Below are 23,388 nucleotides of genomic sequence, written 5' to 3'. Positions count from 1 at the left end.
TTTTTTTTTTTTTTTTTTTTTTAATGAGCCAAATTAGTTTCACTTTGTGTGTTAGATATTTTGACAGTCTGTTACAGGCTTAATAGCATACTGTCTATAATTTAGGTCAAGTAATTTTAGCTTAAATTAATCAGATTTAAAGATGTATTGGTTGTTTAATAAAATGATTACTCTTTAGGTATAGCTTTTTCATACAGTTATCATGTTAGTTTGATGTGCTTACCTAGTTCTGTGGTCTGTTCAGGAGTCTGAAGCTGGAGGCCTTATTAACTGACCTACATGTGTTTTGCTTGGTCTCCACAGTATTTTTGACATTTTTGAATTAGTTGTCAGCATTTACAAATTGGGAGATTGCACATCAAATCTGAATTTGTGGCTTCTGTTGAAAAATTGGAAGATGTGTCAACACTAAGCCTGCTTTTCAGTTTAGCAATAATTGGTTGGTTCCAGGAAATGCCTACATCCCCCCTCTTTTAGAGGGTTAGGTATAACCCCTACTTGGCCTACTGCATTCACTTATAATACCTGCCTCTCTGGCCCCTGTAGGCATTTGTTTGTGATTTAGGGCATCTGCATTTTTGTTATTTTAGATTTAGACCATTAAGACTTCTGAAAATCTGAGATTTTGTTTAATGCAACAAAATAAGTGTATATAAACAAAGTTATAATCAAAGTGGAAGATGGGCAAGGATTATAAATAAGCAGTTCACAGGAAAAACTTAATGGCAAAAAAAGAAAAGATGTTCAGTAACCTATGTTACTAGTTATCAGGAAAGTTCTAATTAAAACAGCAGTGGAATACCATTTACTACCCTTCAGATTGTAAAAAATATTTAAAGTTTTTTGGAGAATGCTGAAAATGGAATTTGTCTATTTGCTGTTGGTGGTGTCAATTGAAACCACTCAGAGATAATTTGGTAATTCTTGGTAAAGTTGAAGATAACGTGTCTTGTAACCCAGAAAGACCACTAGTAGGTGTCATTCCCTGGAGATATTCTACCATGTGTGCAGAAGAAGACATGTATCAAGATGTTTATTATGGTACTATTTTAAATAATAAAAAGTGGAAGTAACCTAACTTCCTTCAGGACGGGAATGGAATTGTGGTTTAGTCATAGAATGAAATACTACTATGCAGTAGTTAAAATGAATAAATTAGATCCACATCTATCACCGTTAACCCATCTGAAAAACATAATGTCAGATGAAAAAAAGCAAGCTGCAAAAGGTCATACACACTTTGCTACATTTGTATAAGTTTAAAAAATGTTTGTAGATCCTTATATATGTAGTAAAACTACTAAAACTACATGTGAAAAATATACATCAGCCTCGGGATAGGAACTGAGAAAAGGGCTTTCATTATATATATCTCTCTCTATAGATACACATATGCCATAGCCATTGACTCCGACTCATAGTGAACCTGTGGCACAGAGTAGAAATGTCCCATAGGATTTCCAAGGCTGTAATCTTTATAGAAGCAAACTGCCACATCTTTTGTCCCACTGAGTGGCTGGTGGGTTCAAACTGCTGACCTTTCTGTTAGCAGCCGAGCACTTAACCACTGTGCCACCAGGGCTCTCACTCTGTCGACCTCGTGTGTGTGTGTGTGTGTGTGTGTGTGTGTGTGTGTGTGTGTGTGTATATGCTTGAGATTAAAAAATATATATATGCATATATATATTTTAACCTGAAGCAAATAAGACAAAGTTAAAAGTTTATTTAACTTTGATGGTTAGTACATTAGTGTCTGTTACATCTGAAATGTTTCTTTGGGAAAAGAAAAAAGATTAGTGCGTTATGAAGTTTTGACATTATCCTTTATGCTATGGTATCTCCCTCTGTCCTCACAAAAAGCCTCATAGTGGGTTTGATGTGCAGGTTAAAGCACATTGTAATATATTAAGAAGTGTTTCATAACTACTGCCTCCTTAGCCATGAGACTAGAAGAACTGGATGGTGCCTGGCTTCCATTACTGAACATTTTGATCAAGGAATCAATAGATGAATCCTGATCAGAAGGGGGAAAATGTGGAACAGAATTTCAAATTCTTACAGGATCTGTTGAGACTGGAGAAACCCCCAAATCTTTCACTCTGTGAAAATCTTCAACCTGTGAACCAAAATTATCCCCTGAAGTCATCTTTAAACTAAACAAATAGTTGTCTAGCTAAACTAGTAAAGAATGTTTGCTGTGAGAATTGTGCTCTTTTAAAGAATTACTATATGAGATCAAATTGTCAACAGTAACTCTAAAGCATAGATGAGAAGTTCAGGGGGTAGTGAGTCGAAGTCAATGGTGGTGAAATAACGTGGGTAGAGATAAGAATGGTGACACGATGTGAAGAATGTACCCAGTGTTACTGAATTGGACACACAGAAATTGATGAATAGGTGTATGTTCTGCTGTGTATGTTTTCACCAAAATTAAAATAAATAACAAAGTGTTTCATAACTAAAATTTTTTAAAATTGAATTTTAAGTCAAGGTTTAGGTAGAAAAAAATTGCTTTTATTTGGCTCGTTGGTCAGATGTTTAAATGATGTGAAATACTTAAGCATTTATTATTTCTTTTAGTATAATTTGGAAAATGTAAATTGCTTTTGGAGTTAAAAAAAAACTACTCATTTCTACCATTGATGCATAAATATTCAGTCTAGGTTTTCATGAAGTCTGGGTTAAAAAAATTGCCTGTGACATCCATTAGGCCAAGATGAAGATGTATATATTATTAATCTAGGATAGTTCTGACTGCTGATTTCTCCCCCTCTTTTAGGTGAGACAGGCGACCAATCAGATTGTGATGAATTGTGCTGATATTGATATTATTACAGCTTCATATGCACCAGAGGGAGATGAAGGTAAAAACTGTTCTCCATTTTAATATGCTGTCTCTGTGTGTATATGCATACTTGTGTGTGTGTGTGTGTGTGTGTGTGTATGTGTAGGTGTATATATATATGTATATATATACTTATACATATGTATATATATATTTTCAGATTAAAATATCAATGTTTTTACTTTAGAATAGAATTTTTATAGATGCTTATGGGAAATAGTTCAGTAGTGTAATCTGACCATAGTATGAGATTTATAAAGGAAATGCACAATTTTAATTTTACTTCATACATTAAATTGTTGTGTGACCCTAGGCAAACCACATTTTTGCAGGTGTAAAATGAAGAAAATAATATCATGCATGTAAGGCTGAAGAGTTATTAAAAAAATTGAGGGCTTTGAATATAAAATATTCAAAGGGCTTAGTTTATATGTGATTTTCTTGAACACTTTTTTCCTCTTGAAATATAGATTAAAATTGAGATAATCTTATTCATAATTGGAAGAAAAATATTTGCTTTATGACATCCATTGTGAGGGTTAGAAGCTAGATGATGGAGTTAATTACTGGGTAAGAATATGTTAAAAAGAAACCTGGTATAGAATGTGTGAAAACTCTGTTAGCATCTTTGAAATGAGTAATATTTTAGAAGTTATAATAATGATTACATTGAGTAAATTAGTTTTGGCCTGAAACGTTACTCTCACATAAGCTGCATTTTAAAAAGTTACCAAATTTGGCATGAACTCATACATTAATGTTGAAACTGAATTGATTTTTACTCCCGACTTCACCTTGGAATTTCTTGTCAAAATGGGTTATTGGTTAGTCTCTTTTCTACTATTTTAAGATGTCCTCTTAGAAAGTATTCTCATTTGATATAACATAGATTAGAAATGTGACGTTTTAAATTATATTTTATACTTCTGTTTCCCCTTTCCTTTGCATTTTACTGAAAAGATACAAATAACATTTTAAGACCTGGCAGTGTTTATTTCAGGAATTTTTCTTAAATTATCTTCTCCATGGGAAGACAAAAAATAAATGACAGTTGAGCATATTATTGCCAAGAAGTATTTATGTTCAATTGATTGTAAGTAAGATCAAACCGCTATGATTTTAAGTTTAGAGGAACAGATCCTTTAAATGGACTTGAATGAGTGCCAACTGAAAAAAATCATTTGGTAAATGAACGAGTGGTTATTTAATTTATTTAATTGTGAAGAAAAATGAATGTACCTTAGCCAGACATATCAAGGCAAGCTTTCTTTGAGTTGGTAGAAAACATTTACAGTCAGTGTAGGGTTTTAAAGTGGCATCCAGTATATAGATAAGTAGGTATAGCAGAACAAATGTGTACCCTTCAGCTGGTGTGATTTCACCTGAGGTTTGCTTTTATCTTCCTCTTCTAAAACTGCCTGAAAAAAATTCAGAGGACTTCAAAATTCTGAATATGCATAACCGAATGGTGCCAAACTCATAATGATCTGTATCTCAAGGAAGCAGTGTTAGCCTTCTTACTAAGAAGGTCAGGAGAGAAATGAAAACTCATAGGAAGTGTAGAGGATTTGGAGAGAGATTCAAATAAAAGATTAACATTTTTTTAGATCCATAAAATATTTTCCATCAGAACTAGCTAAGGTACATTTTCAACCCTTTTCTCCTACAGCAATGGGAAAAACCTGGAGTCACATGTGAACCCATTTAATTTTAGCGTATAACAGTAAGAGGTTGCATTAAATTTGATATTTTAAGGGTTGGGTTGGGAACAAGGATAGATTTGGTCTTCCAATTTCTGCATAGCCTAGTTTTGCCCTTGTATGTGGTAGCATTTCGTGACTTTTTTACCTTATGGGAGGGCATAACATATTGTTTCTTTAGAAATTTGTTGTGAATTTGACTGCCACCTCTTTCTAGGGCTATTTGCTTGTGGCAGGAGAATAAATGTAGCCAATAGGAGAGAGACCATATTTTAACCCAGTTAATCTCATCTAGTACCTATTAATACTTCTGATTGCCTTCTGCAAGTTCCATTTAGATATCTGTAGCCACTAAACCTTTGTGCTTTAAGGTGAAATGAGAAAATTATCTGAAAGCCTGAAATTGTTGCTTCTTGTGTAACTTTTTAATTGATTAAAAAGGCCATCTTGTGATATGTGCAGTACTCCAGAAAGACTTATTGGCATGTGTCTCTTTAAACTAAGGCACTGTCTTTTAAAAAGAAATAATTTATTTTGAAACATATTTGAGATCTTACTTTGTAATATTTAAAAAATGAGAAACCAGTAAGAAAAACGGCTGAAAACTGTTTTTTTACTGTTCTGCACTTCAAGGGTTGGTGAAATCACTAGCACTTAAGCCAGTGCAAGGAATGCACCTCCCTACACAGTGCAGGGATTAGTATTGTCATCAGCTTCTGCAAGAGAAATACGAAACTCTTGAGTGCCTGAACTCAGGTCCTGACAGGTAAAGAGTCTTTTAATTTATCATTAATAGATGGCTTGGACATAACCAATAAAAATGATCACTTGAAAGTTTTATACCAAGTTTTCCCTTAGTATACTCTTTCAAGTATATGTTTATAGAATTAGCTGTGTAAGAAAAAAATTTTTCTATTGGTGACAGCATTTAATTCAAAGTTCTAATTCATAGTTTCAGATCTGACAGCATCACTTTGGTTTATCCATGTAAGGCACGTAAATGTTAACACATTTATTCTTGAATTAGGGCTGTATATTCGAATGTGTGCATACATGCGTGCTTGTGTGCTTAATGAAAGGATAAGACAGCTTAGAAATATTGCCAAATAGTAATGATTTCAGAGCAAAACTATAAACTTGACAAAAAGGAATGGTTCCTCACACTTGATCATAAGCCTTTATTTAACTATTAGTGGTATATATTCTGTCATACAGTTACGTGTGGATCAGTAATAACATTAATAAACCAGCATCTGTTTGCACTAAAGAAGTTTATGTCATCGTTCTGAAAATACGTGCAGCTTAAATGACTAATTAAGTGCTAGTACTCAAATCAGGAAGATTAATGAGAAGGAAAAAATTCATTTCTAATTTGAAATTCAATATAGAAAAGATAGTAGGAGTTTCATAAGGAAATATGAAAGGAATCCGAACATAACTTCAGTTCTATTAATAATGCTGTAGGGTAGGAGCCCCAAACCAAAGTTCCTGTTGAGGTTAAGGAAATAACAAAAATGAATGAGTTGGACTAGGTGTTGGAAAATAAAAATGATGGAACAGAGGCTGAACAGAAAGAGTACATGTCCCATATAAATGTAGAACAAAACATTATCTGGTCAGCCAGTACATTTCTGTGGGCCATATTGAGTTCTGTTGAGTTTGCAACCTCTGAAGAGGCCTGAAGATAAGACTTGAGCATAACTGTCTCATTAAAGAGAAGAAAAAGCCCTATGAGATTCTTATAGATTCTTAATTGAAACTGATATAAATAATGTGTACTATTCCACATTCTGATTAAATATATTAAGCAGATTGTTTTGGTTTGCTGTCTCTGCTCCAGTGGTATATACTTTTTTGTTTGTTTTAAAGGATTCAGAATCTAGAATATATCTCTTTGTGGATAGCTTCTAAAGTTTTTAGAGCACTAAAATGCCCTTATTTCTGAGATTTGTTTTTATTTTGCCTCTGGTTTATTTACTGTTCCTGAGTGTATTAAGTTTTGGGAAATTTTGAGCATAAAGTTTGTTATATACTATTATGAGTAAATTTACACATAAACCAACCGCTGTTCTAGGCTGCATTGAGGGTCCAACTATATTCCCAGTGCTTTGATAATTTTCATTTTTGTCTGAATTAAATGGTGACTTTATTTTTATTTCTGATGTAAAATATTGCATTTTAAAAATGTTAAACAGTCTGTGGTTATCGTAGAGAAGGTAGAAAGTAAAGAAAAAATAAGTTTATTTCTTCTATCCAGATATACTTATTGTTAATATTTTGTGTATTTGTCTCTAGTCTTTTTTCTGAGATTGAGATGTGTATATAAAGATCCTGTATCTATGTAGGTATGTTTTTGTTAGGTGCTGTCGAGTGGATTTTGACTCATACACTGTGACAGAGAAGAACTGTCCCCATAGGGTTTTCTGTGCTGTAATCTTTACAGCAGCAAATCGCTAGGTCTTTCTCACGTGGAGCAGCTTGGTGGATTTGAACCACCACCCTTTCATTTAGCAGCCAGACACTTAACTGTTGCACCACCAGGGCTCCTTATTTTAGGGAACATCAAGTTAGTAGTAAAAAAAATTTTAAAATAGATGATTTCGGAGATTACTTAGCATATTAGAAGAATGCATTTAATATAGATGTTGTGGATTTCAAAAGACTGAAGGAGTAGTAGTTAGCTGTTTCACAATAGGATCGTATGTTATTGCATTTCTTATTTTTCATAAGAAAGGAAAATTGCCTATACTGGGAGATATACCCTTGAGTAGAACTGATGGATTTTTTACACATATAGAAATGGAGATCTTATTAATGATATCATAGCTCCCAAAATTGGTTCTATTGATATGATACAGTACGCATTTAGATTTGAAAGATTAAATGGATTCTTAATTCCTGTTGGGTTTTTCAGAAATTTTAAATGTTTCGATTTATGGTAGATGCTTCTTTTTTAAAAAACTTTTGTGCTTACACATACTTTATCTCATCATATTTCATTAATTCTAAGTTGTACACTTTCTGCTTTTTAATGCAGATTGTTTTGGTTTGCTGTCTATGCTCCAGTGGTGTATACTTTTTTGTTTTTTTAAAAGGATTCAGAATCTAGAATATATCTCTTTGGTGGGTAGCTTCTAAAGTTCTGAAGAAAATATTGATGTTGTCAAGGATTTCATTTTACTTGGATCCACAATCAATGCCCATGGAAGCAGCAGTCAAGAAATCAAACGACATATTACATTGGCAGATCTGCTGCAGAAGACCTCTCTGAAGTGTTAAAAAGCAAAGATGTCACTTTGAAGACTAAGGTGTGCCTGACCCAAGCCATGAGTTCTCTGCTAACAAAGTCCCTTGAGGGAGCTCCCCCCTGCCAAAAACAGTGAAGAGATGTGGGTATTTCTCAGGAGGGATAGAAGGGATGAGTAGTAGGGTCTGAGTTTTAGCAGCTTGGCAGAAGTGGGTGAGCGACTCCCTGGTGGCAGTGGGTTGGGTCTTCAGAGTATTTATATGTGGCAAATGTTTTTAAGTTGAGGGTTTTTTTAGTTGGAGACTGAACTTCAACAGAGTAGTACTCTATTGATTTGTAAGTTGCTTCCGAGGCAGAATCAGTGGCTTGTGTCAGTAATCTCAGTAGCTTAAAATGTAGTTCTGATGAAACTGAGGATGAGTTTAGTGTTGCTATGAAGCAGTATAGATTGTACCTCAACATAAAGAAAACAAAAATCCTCATAACTGGACCATTAAGCCTTATCATGATAAATGGAGAAAATATTGAAGTTGTCAAGGATTTCATTTTACTTGGATCCACAATCAACACCCATGGAAGCAGCAGTCAAGAAATCAGACAACATATTGCATTGGCAGATCTGCTGCAGAAGACGTCTTTAAAGTGTTAAAAAGCAAAGATGTCACTTTGAAGACTAAGGTGCACCTTACCCAAGCCATGGTATTCTCAGTCACCTCATATGTGTGTGAAAGCTGGACAATGAGTAAAGAAGACCGAAGAAGAATTGATGCATTTGAGTTGTGGTATTGGTGAAGAATATTGAATATACTATGGACTGTCAGAAGAACAAACAAATCTGTCTTTGAAGAAGTACAGTCAGAATGCTCCTTAGAAGCAAGGATGGCGAGACTTCATCTCACATACTTCAGATATGTTATCAGGAAGGACCAGTCCCTGGAGAAGGACATCATGCTGGTAAAGGAGAGTGTCAGTGAGAAAGAGGAAGATCCTCAATGAGATGGATTGACACTGGCTGCAAAAATGGGCTCAAGCATAGCAGAGACTGTGAGGATGGTGCAGGACCAGGCAGTGTTTCGTTCCGTTGCACATAGGATCGCTGTGAGTCAGAACTTGCTTAACGGCGCCTGACAACAATGTGAAGCAGAAAAACTCAGCAGTTGGTCAGGGACTGCATTTCTAACTCCTGCTAGCTATCTCTTAGATGTAAACCAGTCAGTCAAAAGGTGAACTGGACAATTATGAATTCATTGTACAAACTCTTACTGTGCTAGAAAATAATTCAAAGTACATGTTCTCTTTGATCTCTTTGTATATACATAAGGTAACTATACAAATTTAAAAGAAATAAAATCAGATTTATTGCTTTGGTGGTTCAGATGTCATCTAAATCAGATGAAGAGGAGAAAACCTTGAGTGTGCTTTTAGCTTAATGGTGAATTGCTTGCACTGACATATTTAAAGGCTCAAAATTCCCGTAAAAGATTGTATTGGGCTTTGCATTCATACATAGACCTGCTTCACTTCAAATCTCTGCTTCACCATTTAATTATTAATATATATATATGTAATTAATTCTGTAAATTTTAGTATATCACCCCTTTTGAGACTTAGTTTCCTCTTATTAAATAGGAATAATAATATCTACTTCATTGAGCGGTTGACAGGATTAATGAGATAACAGTATATGAAAACAAGTACAGTGCCTGGCATATAGTGAGTATGCAATAAGTAGTAGCTGTGCACTCGACTACAAAACCTAAAGGTTGATGGTTGAACCCACCAAGATGCCCTCTCAGTGGTGCCATGGAAGAAAGGCCTGGTTATCTTCCGTAAAGATTACAGCCAAGAAAACCCTATGGAACAGTTCTACTCTGTAGCACATGGGATTGCCATGAGTTGGAATTGACTCCATGTTAATGGGTTTGGGTTTTGCTTTATTATTTTAAAATGTGATCATGATATGTATATACTTTTTTGCTTCAACATAAATGTGATTATCTTGGGAACAGTGTTGTTAGTTGCTACCGAGTTGATTCCATCTCAGGGTAGGCACTTCATTTTGCATCTTTTTGGTTGGAGTTCTGAAAGTTCCTGAGTCCTTCTGCTCACTTTTTTTTTTTTTTTTTGGTGTGTTTAGTGGTTTGTTGTTGTTTTCTTTTAATTTTTAAAATTTTTATCCCAGTACTTTTTATATGTGTTGTTAAAAATGTCAAATGCAGCTAAAAGGATTATACAAAAATTGCCCATCTTTGATATCTACTTCCCTAAAGGAAGCCACTTTCAGTCTTAGCTGTTATGGTCAGTGAGGATTTAGCTCACTTCCATCCACCTTCCCCTCCTCCTGTTTTCCCAGTATATTTAGATCGTATTTTTTACCCTATCCTGTAGCCAATGAGCTCTAGTGGCGCAGTGATTAAGAGCTCGGCTGCTAACCAAGAAGTCAGCAGTTTGAATTCGCCAGTCGCTTCATGGAAATCTTATGGGGCAGTTCTCATCTGTCCCTATAGGGTTGCTATGAGTTGAAATCAGCTTCACGACCAATGGGTTTATCCTCTAGCCACCTGATTCTCCTTTCCAGAGGCAATCATAGATACCACTTTCTTTTGTGTCCTTTTAGAGTATCACAAATTTGGGTTAAAACAACCGTTTGTGTTTACGAGTATGTAAATGTTTATTACAGAATCATATATATATATGATATATATATGATATATATATGATTCTGTTTTTCTGTTTTGTATAATTCCCCCTAGGATTATTCACTGCCATGATTTTTTCATTTGTTTTTCTTTGGTAGTCTTTCTACATCTTCCAAAGTCCCAGTATATTTGATAGAATCAAACCAATTAGGTAAATCTGTCAATTCCATTTTTCTTCTTGAGATTTTTCTGCTAGAGCTCTTTGTCCTGGTTCCCCAGTCTAGACTGCTTGCTTTCCAGATCCCTTCCCACAGCAGTCATCCTGGATTTCCCTACATCATCATCCTGAGAATTTCCTTTGCCTCACTCCCGTATTGGATCCTTTGTTTTCTGGACTCTGTTTCCCTTTAATTTAGTCCTTTGTTTTATTTGGTGGAGTACATCCTCCAGTATCTTTCTGAGACAGGACTCATAGGGAAAACAATTTTTAGATTTCATACATCTAAAAGTATCTTTATTCTCTCTGAACACTTGATTAATAGTTTGGTAGCTATAGTTTGGTAATAATTTTTCTTCAGAACTTTGAAGTTTTTACTCTACTGTCTTCTGCCTTCCAGTGTAGCTGTTGAAAAATCCCGTGCTTTTCTGATTTTTAAACTACTTTATTCTCTAGTATTCTGAAATGTTATGGTATTGAGCCTTGGTTCATTTCTTCATTCATTCATTCTTTCTGATGGGCATTTGATATATATAATTTGGTGACTCATCTGTCAGTTCTGAAAAATTTATTAAACTGCTTCTTTGGTAGGTTTTCTTTTCCAGTTTTTCTGTTTTCTGTTTCTGGAACTGCTAATCAACATAGTTTGGAACTCTTGGATTGATTTCACCTGTTATGTTTTGTTGCTGTGGATTTTAATTCTACATAATATCTTCAATTCCGCCAGACATTATTGTTGTTTTAAACTTCTGATATTTACTTAGATTTACACTCACATTTATCCTTTCCAGTGTTTTTTGCTCCCTTTTCCATTACCACACTTTCATCTGGGATATTTCCTTGTATCTGAAGAACTCCCTTTAGTAATTCTTTTAGTGCTGGAATGCTGGAAACACATTCTCTCTCTCTGTCTGTCTGTCTCTTATTTTTGATCTGAAAATGTTTTTATTTTGTTCTCATTTTTGAAGGATATTTTTACTGGCTATGGATTTTTAAGTTTGCAGCTATTTTCTTTCAGGCCTTTAAAGTTGTTGTATTATCTTCTGGCTTCCATCGTTTCTGTGGAGAAGTCAGCTATATTTTTATTGTTGCTCTTTTCTCTGGCTCCCTCTCCACCCCCTCGCCTCCATCTTTGAGATATGATTGGTATACAATAAACTGTGTATATTTGAAGTGTGAAATTTGATGAGTTTGGACGTATGTATACACCTGCGAAACTGTCACCACAGTCAAGATGATGAATATACCAGTCACCCTCAAAAGTTTCCTGTGCTCTTTTATAAACTTTCCTTTCTTCTCCCTGTTCCCAGGCAACCACTGATCTGCTGTCTGTCATTATAGATTAGTTTGCATTTTCTGGAATTTTGTATAAGCGGAATCATGCTTTATGTATGTACTCTTTTTTTTTAATTTGATTCATTTACTCAGCATAATATTCATCTGGGTTATTGTGTTTATATCAGTAATTTGTTCTTTTTATTGCTGAGTATGTTCTGTTATATAGCTGTCTTATAATTTATCTACTCATCTGTTAATGGAAATTTGGATTTTTTCCAGTTTCTTGCTGTTACTAATAAAGCTGCTGTAAACATTTGTGTACAAGTCTTTTTGTGGACATAGGTTTTTATTTCTCTTGGGTAAATACCTGGGAATAGAAGGGCTGAATCATATGATAAATGTACTTTTTTTAATTGTGCTATAGGGTCACTATGAGTTGGAATTGACTCAACGGCAGGCAACAGGTTTGGTTTTGGTTTTTTAGGTGAAAGTTTACAGCACAATTTAGTTTCTCATTCAAAAATTTACACACAGATTATTTTCTCACATTGGTTACAATCCCCATGTTATGTCCACACTGTCCACTTTTCCCTTTCCACCCTGGGTTCCCTGTGTCCATTCGTCCAGTTTTCTTGTCCCTTCCTGCCTTCTCACCTTTGCTTTTGGACAAGTGTTCCCCATTTGGTCTTGTATACTTGATTGAACTAAGAGGCACGTTCCTTACGTGTGTTATTGTTTGTTTTATAGGCCTGTCTAATCTTTGGCTGAAAGGTGAACTTTGGAAGTGGCTTCAGTTTTGAGTTAGCAGGCTGTCCAGAGGCCATAGTCTCAGAGGTTACTTCAGTCCCTGTCAGACCAGTAAGTCTGGTCTTTTTTGTGAAGTAGAATTTTGTTCTACATTTTTCTCCTGCTCTGTCCAGGACCTCTATTGTGATCCCTGTGAGAGTGGTTGGTGGTGGTAGCCGGGCACTATGTAGTTCTTCTGGGCTCAGGCTGGTAGAGGCTGTGGGTGATGTGGTCCGTTAGTTCCTTGGACTAATATTTTCCTTCTGTCTTTAATTTTATTCATTCTCCTTTGCTCCGGACAGGATACCAGTAGCTGTGTCTTAGAAGGCTGCTTGCAAGCTTGTAAGACCCCGAACACTATTCACCAAAGCAGAGTGTAGAACATTTTCTTTATGAACTGTGTTATGCCAGTTGACCTAGATGTCTTCCAAGACAATGGCCCCCAGCCCTCAGCCCCAGTAACTTGATCCCTCAAGGTGTTTGGATGTGTCTGGGAAGCTTCTCTGACTTTGCCTTGGTCAAGTTGTGCTGACTTCCTCTATATTGTGTGTTGTCTTTCCCTTCACCACAGTTAACACTTGTCTGCTGTCTAGTTAGTGATTTTCCCTCCCCACCCCTCCCCACCCTCGTAACCGCCAAAGATTGTTTTTTTCTGTGTGTAAGCCTTTCCTTGGGTTTTTATGATAGTGGTCTCATACAATATTTAACCTTTTGTGATTGACTTATTTTACTTAGCATAATGCCCTCTAGATTTATCCCTGTTGTGAGATGTTTCATGGTTTCATCCTTGTTCTTTATTGTTGCACAGTGATCCACAATGTGTATGTACCATAATTTATTTATCCATTCATCTGTTGAGGGGCACTTAGGTTGTTTCCCTCTTTTTGCTGTTGTGAATAATGTGCAGTGAACATGGGTATGCATATGTCTATTCATATAACGGCTGTTATTTCTATAGAGTGTGTTCCTAGTAGTGGGGTTGCTAGATTGTATGGTATTTCTATTTCTAGCTTTTTAAGAAACGCCATATTGTTTTCCATAGTGTAACTTTTTAAGAAATTGCCAGTTTTCCAAAGAGATTGTACCATTTTATATTCCCCCCAACAGTGTGAGAGTGTTCCAGTTGTTCTAGGTCCTTGCCAATACTTGTTATATTCCATCTTTTTCATTTTAGTAATTCAAGTGGAGCATTGTAGTGATATCTCATTGTGGTTTTAATTTGCATTTCCTAATTTCTAATAATGTTGAGCATCTTTTCGTGTTCACCATCTTCCTTGGTGAAGTGTCTGTTTAGATCTTTTCCCATTTTCAAAAATTGAGTTGTTTCTTCTTATTGAGTTGTAAAAGTTCTTTATATATTTTCTAGATACAAACCCTTTGTTGGACATATGTTTTGCAGATACTTTCTCCATGTCTGTGGCTTGCCTTTTCATTTTTCTAACAGTGTTTTGAAGAGCAAAAGTTTTTAATTTTGATGAAGTCCATTTTACTGAGTTTTTCTTTTGTAGTTCATGGTTTTTGGTTTTGGTATTTAAAGAAATAATTGCAAAATACAAGGACATTACGATTTTATCCTACATTCCCTCTTCTAGAAGTTTTATAATTTTTAACTTTGACATTTAGGTTTTTGATCCATTTTGAGTTAAACTTTGTATATGGTGTGAGGTAAGGGTAGAGGTTAGTATTTTTTTTGTATATACCAATTTTATTAGTTTTCTAGGATGGCCATAACAAAATACCACAAATTGGGTGGCTTGTAAAAACAGAAATTTATTGTTATAGTTCTTAAAGCTAATAGTCTGCATTCAGGGCATCAGCAGGACCATGACCTTTCCAAAGACTCTAGGGGAAGATATCTTTCCTGCTTCTGGTAGCCCCGGGTGTTCCTTGGCTTGTAGATGATTTTTACATGACTGTCTTTTCTCTGGGGGAGCCCTGGTGGCGTAGTGGTTAAGAGCTCAGCCGATAACCAAAAGGTTGGCAGTTCAAATCCACCAGCCACTCCTTGGAAATCCTATGGGGCAGTTCTACTCCGTCCTGTAGGGTCACTATGAGTCGGAATTGACTTGACAGCAACCGGTTTGGTTTTTTTTTTGGTCTTTTTCTATCTCTGTGTATCTTCTCCTCTTTTATAAGGATACCAGTCGTATAGGGTTAGAACCCATCCTACTTTGGTATGACTTAATGTTAACTAATAACATCTTCAAAGATCTTATTTCTAAGTAAGATCACATCCACAGGTACTGGAGGTTAAGACTTCAACATTATCATTTTGGGGGATACCATTCAATATATAATAGCTATCTGATTTTTCCAGCACCATTTGTTGCAAAGATTATTCTTTCCCCACTGAGTTGCCTTGAAACTTTTTGTTGAAAATCAGTTTACCTAAATCTGTGGACCTATTTCTGGATTCTGTTCTGTTCCATTGTAAGTATTGAAATCAGGTAGTATGAGTCCTCCAACTTTGTTCTTTTCAAAATAATTTTGTCTATTTTAGGCCCTTTTAATTTTCATATAAATGTTAGAATCAACTTATTAATTTCTGTAAAAAAGCTTGTTAGTATTTTTATTGGGACTGCATTGACTTTACTGGGGAGAGCAATATCGAGCCTTCTGATACCATTCAGGTCTTCTTTTGTTTCTCTCAGCATATTTTAAGAGGCTGTAGTTGATTTTATCATTTTCTAGAGAGGATTTAATTTTTTTTTTTTTTTTTTTTTTTTTGCAGAGTACAACCGGATCATCTTGATCCCAGTTGAATCTGGTCTTTTTTCTTGTTCTTACTCTTGGTTTGTAACCCTTTCAGAGGTCTTTACAAAGGTTTCTCCATCCTTTCTGGGTCCTGAAATTCAATTTTTAGCTCCCTACCATCATAAAACTACTAAAATCTAGGAGTCAACAAATGTCTTGAGGGGACATTGATTAAAGAATGTTAGACTTTCTTTTTTGTGCGTCTCTTTTTCTGAGATCTTGGCTACTCGAATTCTAGTTGCTTTGTTAGTCCTGAATTCTAATTTTGTTTCCCCAGCCCAGTGAGATTGCGGCAGCTCTATGCCTCTGCTTTCTTCATTAGCCCGTGTCCTGCTTACAAGTCAGCAAATGCATTAAGGGGATAAAGATCCTCTGAATATAGAGCTGATCTTTCTGTGATTCCCTCTCAGACACTTTTAATTTTTTTTTATCCAGTTTTTATAGTTGTTCTGATATCAACTAAGCTGACATAGCCAGAAGTCTAGAAGTATCCTTTTAAAATGTGAAGCATACCTCATTATGAGATCTGTAACAGAAGATGTAATACTTTGCATATTTCATTCATCTATTTGTAGGCAAAAAAGGTTACTGGCCTTATCCCATATACAAATTATCATTAGTAAGTATTGAGACAATGGTTTAGTAATATGAAGATTGTTATTAAAGTTTAAAATACTTTTCTAAACATTGTGCAGGAATAATTTTTTAAATGTGAACAATTCAGGTTACCTTAGTCATATGAAACTTGTTTGCTTAATATATTTTGTTTATTTCTTAAAATTACAAAAGGAATACATGCTTCTTTTAATAAAATATGCAACTATATAAAATAAGTTGTGAAAGTCCTTCTCTTCCCTCCCTTCATTGCATCACCTACCCCTCTAGTCCCCAAAGTAACCACTGTTAATAATCTGGTATGAGTTCTTTCATACATCCAAGTTTTTTTTTTATCTTCAATTACAAAACTGGAGTTATGATACAGGTTTTCCCCGCTATCCCAAAGTAGAGTGTTCCTATGAAACCTTTCGTTCCTGTGAAACCTTTTGTAAGCTGAAGTGGCGTAAAGCAAAGGAGAAATCACCATTAATTTATTTGGGAAAAAAGTCTTGAGCATTCCCAGACCCAAAAAATTACCCACCAAATCGTACCAAATAATACATAAAACCTAAAGTAACAATAACGTACAGTAAAAGCAGGAATGATATGATAAATACGCAGCCTATATAAAGTAGAAATAATGTATGTACAGTATAGTTTCACTTACCAGAACTGGGAAGACAGAAGAACACTGGAAGGCCAGTTTTACACTAAGCCCAGCAGCCTTACGAGCTCTCTTAGGCTTTTTTGATTCCTTAGGACAAATCTTGCTAATGGATGCATGAAATAAATCAAGATAAAGCACAGATGTTCACACAGTTCAAATCTGTGGTGGCTTGATGCTGAGTGTAGTTCCCGGGGAAGGATTTTGGTGACGCCACTCCACTCTCACTGCTCGTGGTGCACGCTGCCTCTTTAATGGCTAGCTTCAAAACAAACTCTGAATGCCATTTTTGCTTTTTGCCTTTTTTCTGTGACTTTGGGTTTCTTTCAGTTAGCGAAAACAGGTACCAATGTAGGTCTTTCATAAAAGTGAAGTGGTATAAAGTGAACTTTCAAAAAGCAGGTGATACCTATATATATATGTTGTATTGCAACTTGCTTTTTAAACTTAATGTAGTGGACATCTTTTAAGGCAGTATATGTAGATGTATCTCACAAAAGCCTGGTATTCCTTTGTATAGATATATTTAAAAAAAATTTTCTTCAATGTTACACATTTTGACCCCCCTCTTTTTTTGCTATTATAAACAGTAGTGCATGTATGTATATATATACATGTATATATACCTACTTATGGAGCCCTGGTGATAGTTAAGAGCTATGGCTCCTAACCAAAAGGTCAGCAGTTGGAATCCACCAGCTGCTCCTTGGAAACCCTATGGGGCAGTTCTACTCTGTCCTATAGGGTTGCTATGAGTTAGAATCAACTTGAAGGCAGTGGGTTTTACATACCTGCATATACACCTACAAGTTGGGTCAAAAATAAAAGTACTATATTATAAGTGTTAACAGATATTATCAAATATCCCTCTTAAAAAGTTGCATCAATTTACACCTCCATCAACAGAGTATGAGAATGTTTACTTCTTTATTCTACCATTACACTGGATGTTATTATCAGCCTTTTTATTCTTTGCTAATCTGAGAAATGAAAAATATTTTGTTTTAATGTGAACCTTTTATTAGTAGGTTGAGTATCTTTTCATATACTGATTGGCCTTTAAGTTTTTTTCTACGAGTTGCATATTTTGTAATGTGTTTGCCCATTTTCATATTGCCTTCAACATACATTTTATGTTTTGTAGATAAATTCATTCTTACATACGTTGCAGATATTTTGTCAGATCTGTCTTGTGTTTTAACTTGGTTTATGGTATCTTTTGCGATAATAGTCAAAGCAGGCAGTTGAATGAATTTAAAAAATTAGCTTTTTATCTCTATGATTAGTCTTCAACTTACTGAAAGGATATTTTACACCCTGAGCTTGAGTTTTATACCCTATTTAAAGTTTCTGGACTTGATTCAGTATGTAATGTTATAGGTCTACAAATTAGAATTTCTAATTAACATTTTTTGACCACTGAGTAATCTTGGGACTTAATCCAGAAATATTAGAATTTGTTTTAAAATAATCCTTAATAGGTTTTATACTAACTCTTTCTTGAATATTAGTTATCTACTTTTCTACCCATTCTCCCTTGGAAAGGTGAAAGTGAGACTGTTTCAAATAGAAATTAAGACTTTGGTTTTCAACTCTTCAGTCCATATATATTAATAGTTGGTTCATACCAGCGGTAAGAAAACTTCGCAGTAGTTTAGATTGTTGGAGTTATGCCAACTACACATCAAGAGGCTGTTTACCTTTAATAGGGAAGTCCGCATTAGTTTCTTGTTATAATTGCACCATTTATACATGCCCTGTCTTGAGGTGCTTTGACAACTCACAGGTTTAATTTTAACGTTAAGTAATAATTTTAATGACAACTTTAGAGAGTAAGCTCCCCTCCCCACTTCCCTATTTCCCATTTTAATGGAACTTTACTCTGAAGCTATACTCTTCCATTAAGTGGTTGTTGTTAGCTGCTGTTGAGTCTTTTTTGTGTTTGTCTTTTTTGTATTAGGTAGGTTTTCAAACATTATTGAAACACCTTTAAGGTGGTATGAGCTGCCTTGGTCACTGCTGTTTTTAAGGATTTAGATGGCTTATCGTTTAATTATAGAAGATACATTTGTCTTCCTAAGTTAGGTTCCTTAACCTTCAGACCAGGTTAGTTGCCCAGCTAACTGAGTGTATCGTTTATATAATGATAATGCTTAATGATAATGATATTAAAGTAATGAAGAATTCAGTGTTTACTGTATGTCAAACATTAAGCACTTTGCATGTTTTAATTCATATTAGGCAAGAGTAAGTTACAGGTATAGATATAGATAGAGTTCCTGGGTGGTGCAAATAGGTACTGCGTTTGGCCACTAGCCAAAAGGTTGGCGGTTTGAGTTCACCTAGAGGTGCCTCAGAAGAAAGGCCTGGTGATCTACTTCTGAAAAATTGTTGTTGTTGTTTGGTACTGTTGAGTCGGTTCCAACTCATAGCAACCCTATGTACAACAAAACACTGCCTGGTCTTGTGCTATACTCACAATTGTTGTTATGCTTGAGCCCATTGTTGTAGCCACTTTGTCAATCCATCTTGCTGAGGGTCTTCCTCTCGTTAGCTGACCCTCTACTTTACTAAGCATGATGTCCTTCTCCAGGGACTGGTCCCTCCTGATAACTTGTCCAAAGTATGCAAGATGAAGTCTCGCCATCCTTGCTTCTAAGGAGTATTCTGATTGCACTTCTTCCAAGACAGATGTGTTCACTCCTTTGACAGTCTGTGGTATATTCAATATTCTTTGCCAACACCATAATTCAAAAGCATCAATTCTTCTTTGGTCTTCCTTATTCATTGTCCAGTTTTCTCATGTATATGAGGTGATTGAGAATACCGTGGTTTGGGTTGGAGCACCTTAGTCCTCAAAGTGACATCTTTGCTTTTAACACTTTAAAGAGGTCTTTTGCAGCAGATTTGCCCAGTGCAGTACGTCGTTTGATATCTTGACTGCTGCTTCCGTGGGCGTTGATTGTGGATCCAAGTAAAATGAAATCCTTGACAACTTCAGTCTTTTCTCCACTTTCTGAAAAAGTAGCCATTGAAAACCCTATGGAGCACTCTCCTACTCTGACACACATGGGGTTGCTGTGAGTTGGAATCGATTTGACGACATCTGTTTTGTTTAATAGGTATAGGTAGATACAGAATAAGTTAGGTCATAAACCTGGTACGTAGTCGAGCCAGAATTCAAACCTAGGCAGTTTGGCTCTAGGGTCCATGCGCTTAACTGCCACGTTGTTGTTACTGTTGTTGTTAGGTGTCATCAAGTCGGTTCCGACTCATAGCGACCCCATGCACCACAGAACGAAACACTGCCTGTCCTGTCACAATCGTTATGCTTGAGCCCATTGTTTGCAGCTACCATGTTAATCCATTTCGTTGAGGATCTTCCTCTTTTTAGCTGACCCTCTACTTTACCAAGCAAGATGTCCTTCTTCCAGGAGTGGTCCCTCCTGAAACATCTCCAGAGTACATATATAAAGTACATACGTAATTTTGGATTAAATGAAGAGGAAAAACTGATTCATAATATTGTATTATACGAGAAACGGCTCTAAATGCTAACCTGAAAGAGTTGTTCTCCAAATCAGTGCTTCCTAACTTTTCTTTTTTCACTTTAGGAATTAATAGAAAATGTTACTTACCTTTCCATTGTTTGTCCTTTGTGTCTTTAAATAGTGTTTACAATTTTCTTCATAAGATTTTACACATTTCTTATTAAGTGTATTCCTAGGTGTTTCATCCTTTTTGTTTTTAATAAATGGGGTCTTAACCTTTCATTATATCTTCTAGTTATGATGGTGTATGAAAGCTATTCATTTCTTTATATTAATTTTGTAACCTGCTACCTTACTGAATTTTATCATTTGTAATAGCGTTTCAGTTGATTGTCTTGAATTTTCCTGGCAAATAGTCTCATCACTTGTAAGCATTTGAACTTTCATCTATACCCATTTTATTAAGAGTTTCTATCGAGAATGACTGATGACCTTTTATCATGTGTTTTTAACATCTTTGGAGATAAACTGTTTTTATCAGTCAGTGTGTTATATTGCACTGGTTTAATTGTTTTTAAAACAACTTTAAGAAGTGTTTTGGGGTTAGAATAGATGATATCCATCTGTTTTTAGAAAAACCCCTCTCAAAATTTTTTTAACCTTTTTATTGTGAAAAATGTCAAGTAATCAGGAAAGTGCATATAATAATTGTACAGCATACAGCTGCAGCCCTGAAGATCTCTCATATGCCCCTTTCTGCTCATATCCTGTCCTTTTCCCAGAGGTTGCCTTACCCTGACCTTTATAATAATATATTTTTTTGCTTTGCTTTGTAGTATGGCTATCTAAGTGTGCATCCCAGAACAATATAGCTTAATTTGCCTATTTTTTACTTTATATAAATAGAATTATATAGTATGTATGCATATACTGTGTAGCTACTTTTGCTCAGTATTATGTTTTTAAGATTCATCCATGTTTTGTGTAGCTGGAGTTTATTCTTTTTTTGTCACTGCCCTGCAGTTTGCTCTAGGAATATACCAAAATACTATTGATGGATATTGATGGGCATCTGGGTTGTTTCAGTTTGGAGCTGTTTGTGACCAATGCTGCTATGTACTGCTTTTTTTTTATTCTTTTTTTTTTTATTGTACTTCAGGTGAAGGCTTACAGAACAAATAGTTTCTCATGAAACAGAAGTACACATGTTGTTTTATGATGTTGGTTAACAGCCCCACAACATATCAACCCTCTAACTTCACAGCCTTTTTTTTTTTTTTTTTCTGGTGAAAATACACATAGCCAAAGATACACCATTTCAAAAATTTCTACATGCACAGTTCAGTGACTCTGACTACGCTCTTCGAATCATGCTGTTATTCTCACTTACGATGAAGGCTTACAGAACAAAATAGTTTCTCATTTAACAGTTACTATAAATGTTGCCCTTTGACAATGGTTAACAATCTCACAACACATCAACAATATCCTTACTCAACCTTGGGTTCCCTATCACCAGCTTCCTTCTCCCCTTCTGCTTTCTGGCCCTTGTCACTGGACTCCTGTACCTCATTAGTCTCATTTGGTTTTACAGGGCTGCTATGTACTTCTCGATGTGCAATATGCTGTGCATATAAGCACACATTTCCGTAAAGTACATACATGTGAGTGGAGTTGCTCAGTTACAGGTGATATCTATCTTCAGGTTGTACCAATTGCAGTATCTCAAGGAGTGTGAGTTCCAGCTGCTCCACATCCTCACTTAGTATTTTTAGACTTTTTGCTATCGGCTAATTTGGTGACTATGTAGTGGTATTTTATTGAGGTTTTAATTTTTATTTGCGGATTATTAATGAGGTTGATTGTGTTTTCCCATACCATTTATTAGAAACATTATCCTATTCACACTGCTCTGCAGTGTCCCCTTTGGTATGTCACATAATGGTAATTATACTTTCAGTATCTGTTGATTTAAGAAAATTATATATTTTGGTTAGCCTAGGAGCCCTGGTGGTGCAGTAGTTAAAAGCTTGGCTGCCAACCAGAAGGTTAGCAGTTTTAATCTAGCAGCCACTCCTTGGAAACCCTATGGGGCAGTTCTGCTCTGTCCTATAGGGTCGCTATGAGTTGGAATCAACTTGATTGCAACAGGTTTGTTTTTTGGTTTGGTCAGCCTACTATGAGTTTAGTAGTACTTTAAAATATATTTGATTTTTATTATTACCAGTAGCATTTAAAACTGAAAAAAAAGTATGAGACGTTTCAGAATTTAGATAGTGTTTTATCCCACATTGCGTTTCAAAGGATCAGAGAATCAATGAGTCCTGCAGGAAGCCTGTGGGCCACGGGATAGAAACTATTGTTTGTTTGCATTTTTTTGTCAGTTAGTGCCTTTATTACTGTAGAATAGATTTCCCCAAGTACGGCAGCTGGGTCAAAACTGTGTATCTTTAGTTTAATAGATACTGTCAGATTACTTCTCCTGCCCCCCAAATTATAGCATTTCATAGTGTGATCAGAAATTGATGAGAAAGTCCATTTCTCCATCCCTTATTAGCATAAAATTGTCACTTTTTTTTGCTCATTATGATTAATAAAAAAGATATTTCATCATTGATGTAATTTGCATTTCCATGGCTACTGGTGTGGTTGCTCTGTTGACTTTCTGAAAAGTCAAAGAAACTAGATAATTTTTGTCTGTATATATCCAGAATTAATTTCTGTGCCATTCCCTGTGCTACTACCGAGGGCCTTTCTTTTAAAGGTACGTTGATATCTCTTACGCTGCCAACATCCATTAATAATCAGAACGTGGAATGTACGAAGTATGAATCTAGGAGAATTGGAAATCGTCGGAAATGAAATGGAACGCATAAACATCGATATCCTAGGCGTTAGTGAGCTGAAATGGACTGGTATTGGCCATTTGGAATTGGACAATCATATGGTCTATCTACTGTGCTGGGAATGACAACTTTTTTTTTTTTTTAAATTATTGTAGTCTAAATGAAGTTTACGTTTGAAGTTAGTCTCCCATACAAAATTTTATACATGCATTGTTATGTGACCCTAATTGCTCTCCCCATTCTGCGACAGCACACTCCTCCTTTCTGTCCCTGATTCCCCATGTCCAGTCAACCAGCTCCTAACCCTCTCTGCCTTCCCATCTC

General features: G+C 35.5%; 1 protein-coding gene across 3 annotated transcripts in view; it reads left to right on the top strand.

Moving 5' to 3' along the window:
* The window catches only part of NPEPPS (aminopeptidase puromycin sensitive), an 86,879-nt gene that overhangs the window by 10,767 nt on the left and 52,724 nt on the right, over positions 1-23,388 (top strand). For all 3 annotated transcript variants that reach the window (XM_004378002.1, XM_023732806.1, XM_023732804.1), the window contains one exon: positions 2,780-2,864. In XM_004378002.1, the coding sequence (XP_004378059.1) occupies positions 2,780-2,864 (85 nt within the window). The remainder of the gene's footprint in view (positions 1-2,779; positions 2,865-23,388) is intronic.

This window comes from Trichechus manatus, unplaced genomic scaffold (assembly GCF_000243295.1).
Source record: "Trichechus manatus latirostris isolate Lorelei unplaced genomic scaffold, TriManLat1.0 scaffold00054, whole genome shotgun sequence".
Lineage (NCBI taxonomy): Eukaryota > Metazoa > Chordata > Mammalia > Sirenia > Trichechidae > Trichechus > Trichechus manatus.
This window is presented reverse-complemented; position numbering and strand designations above follow the sequence as displayed.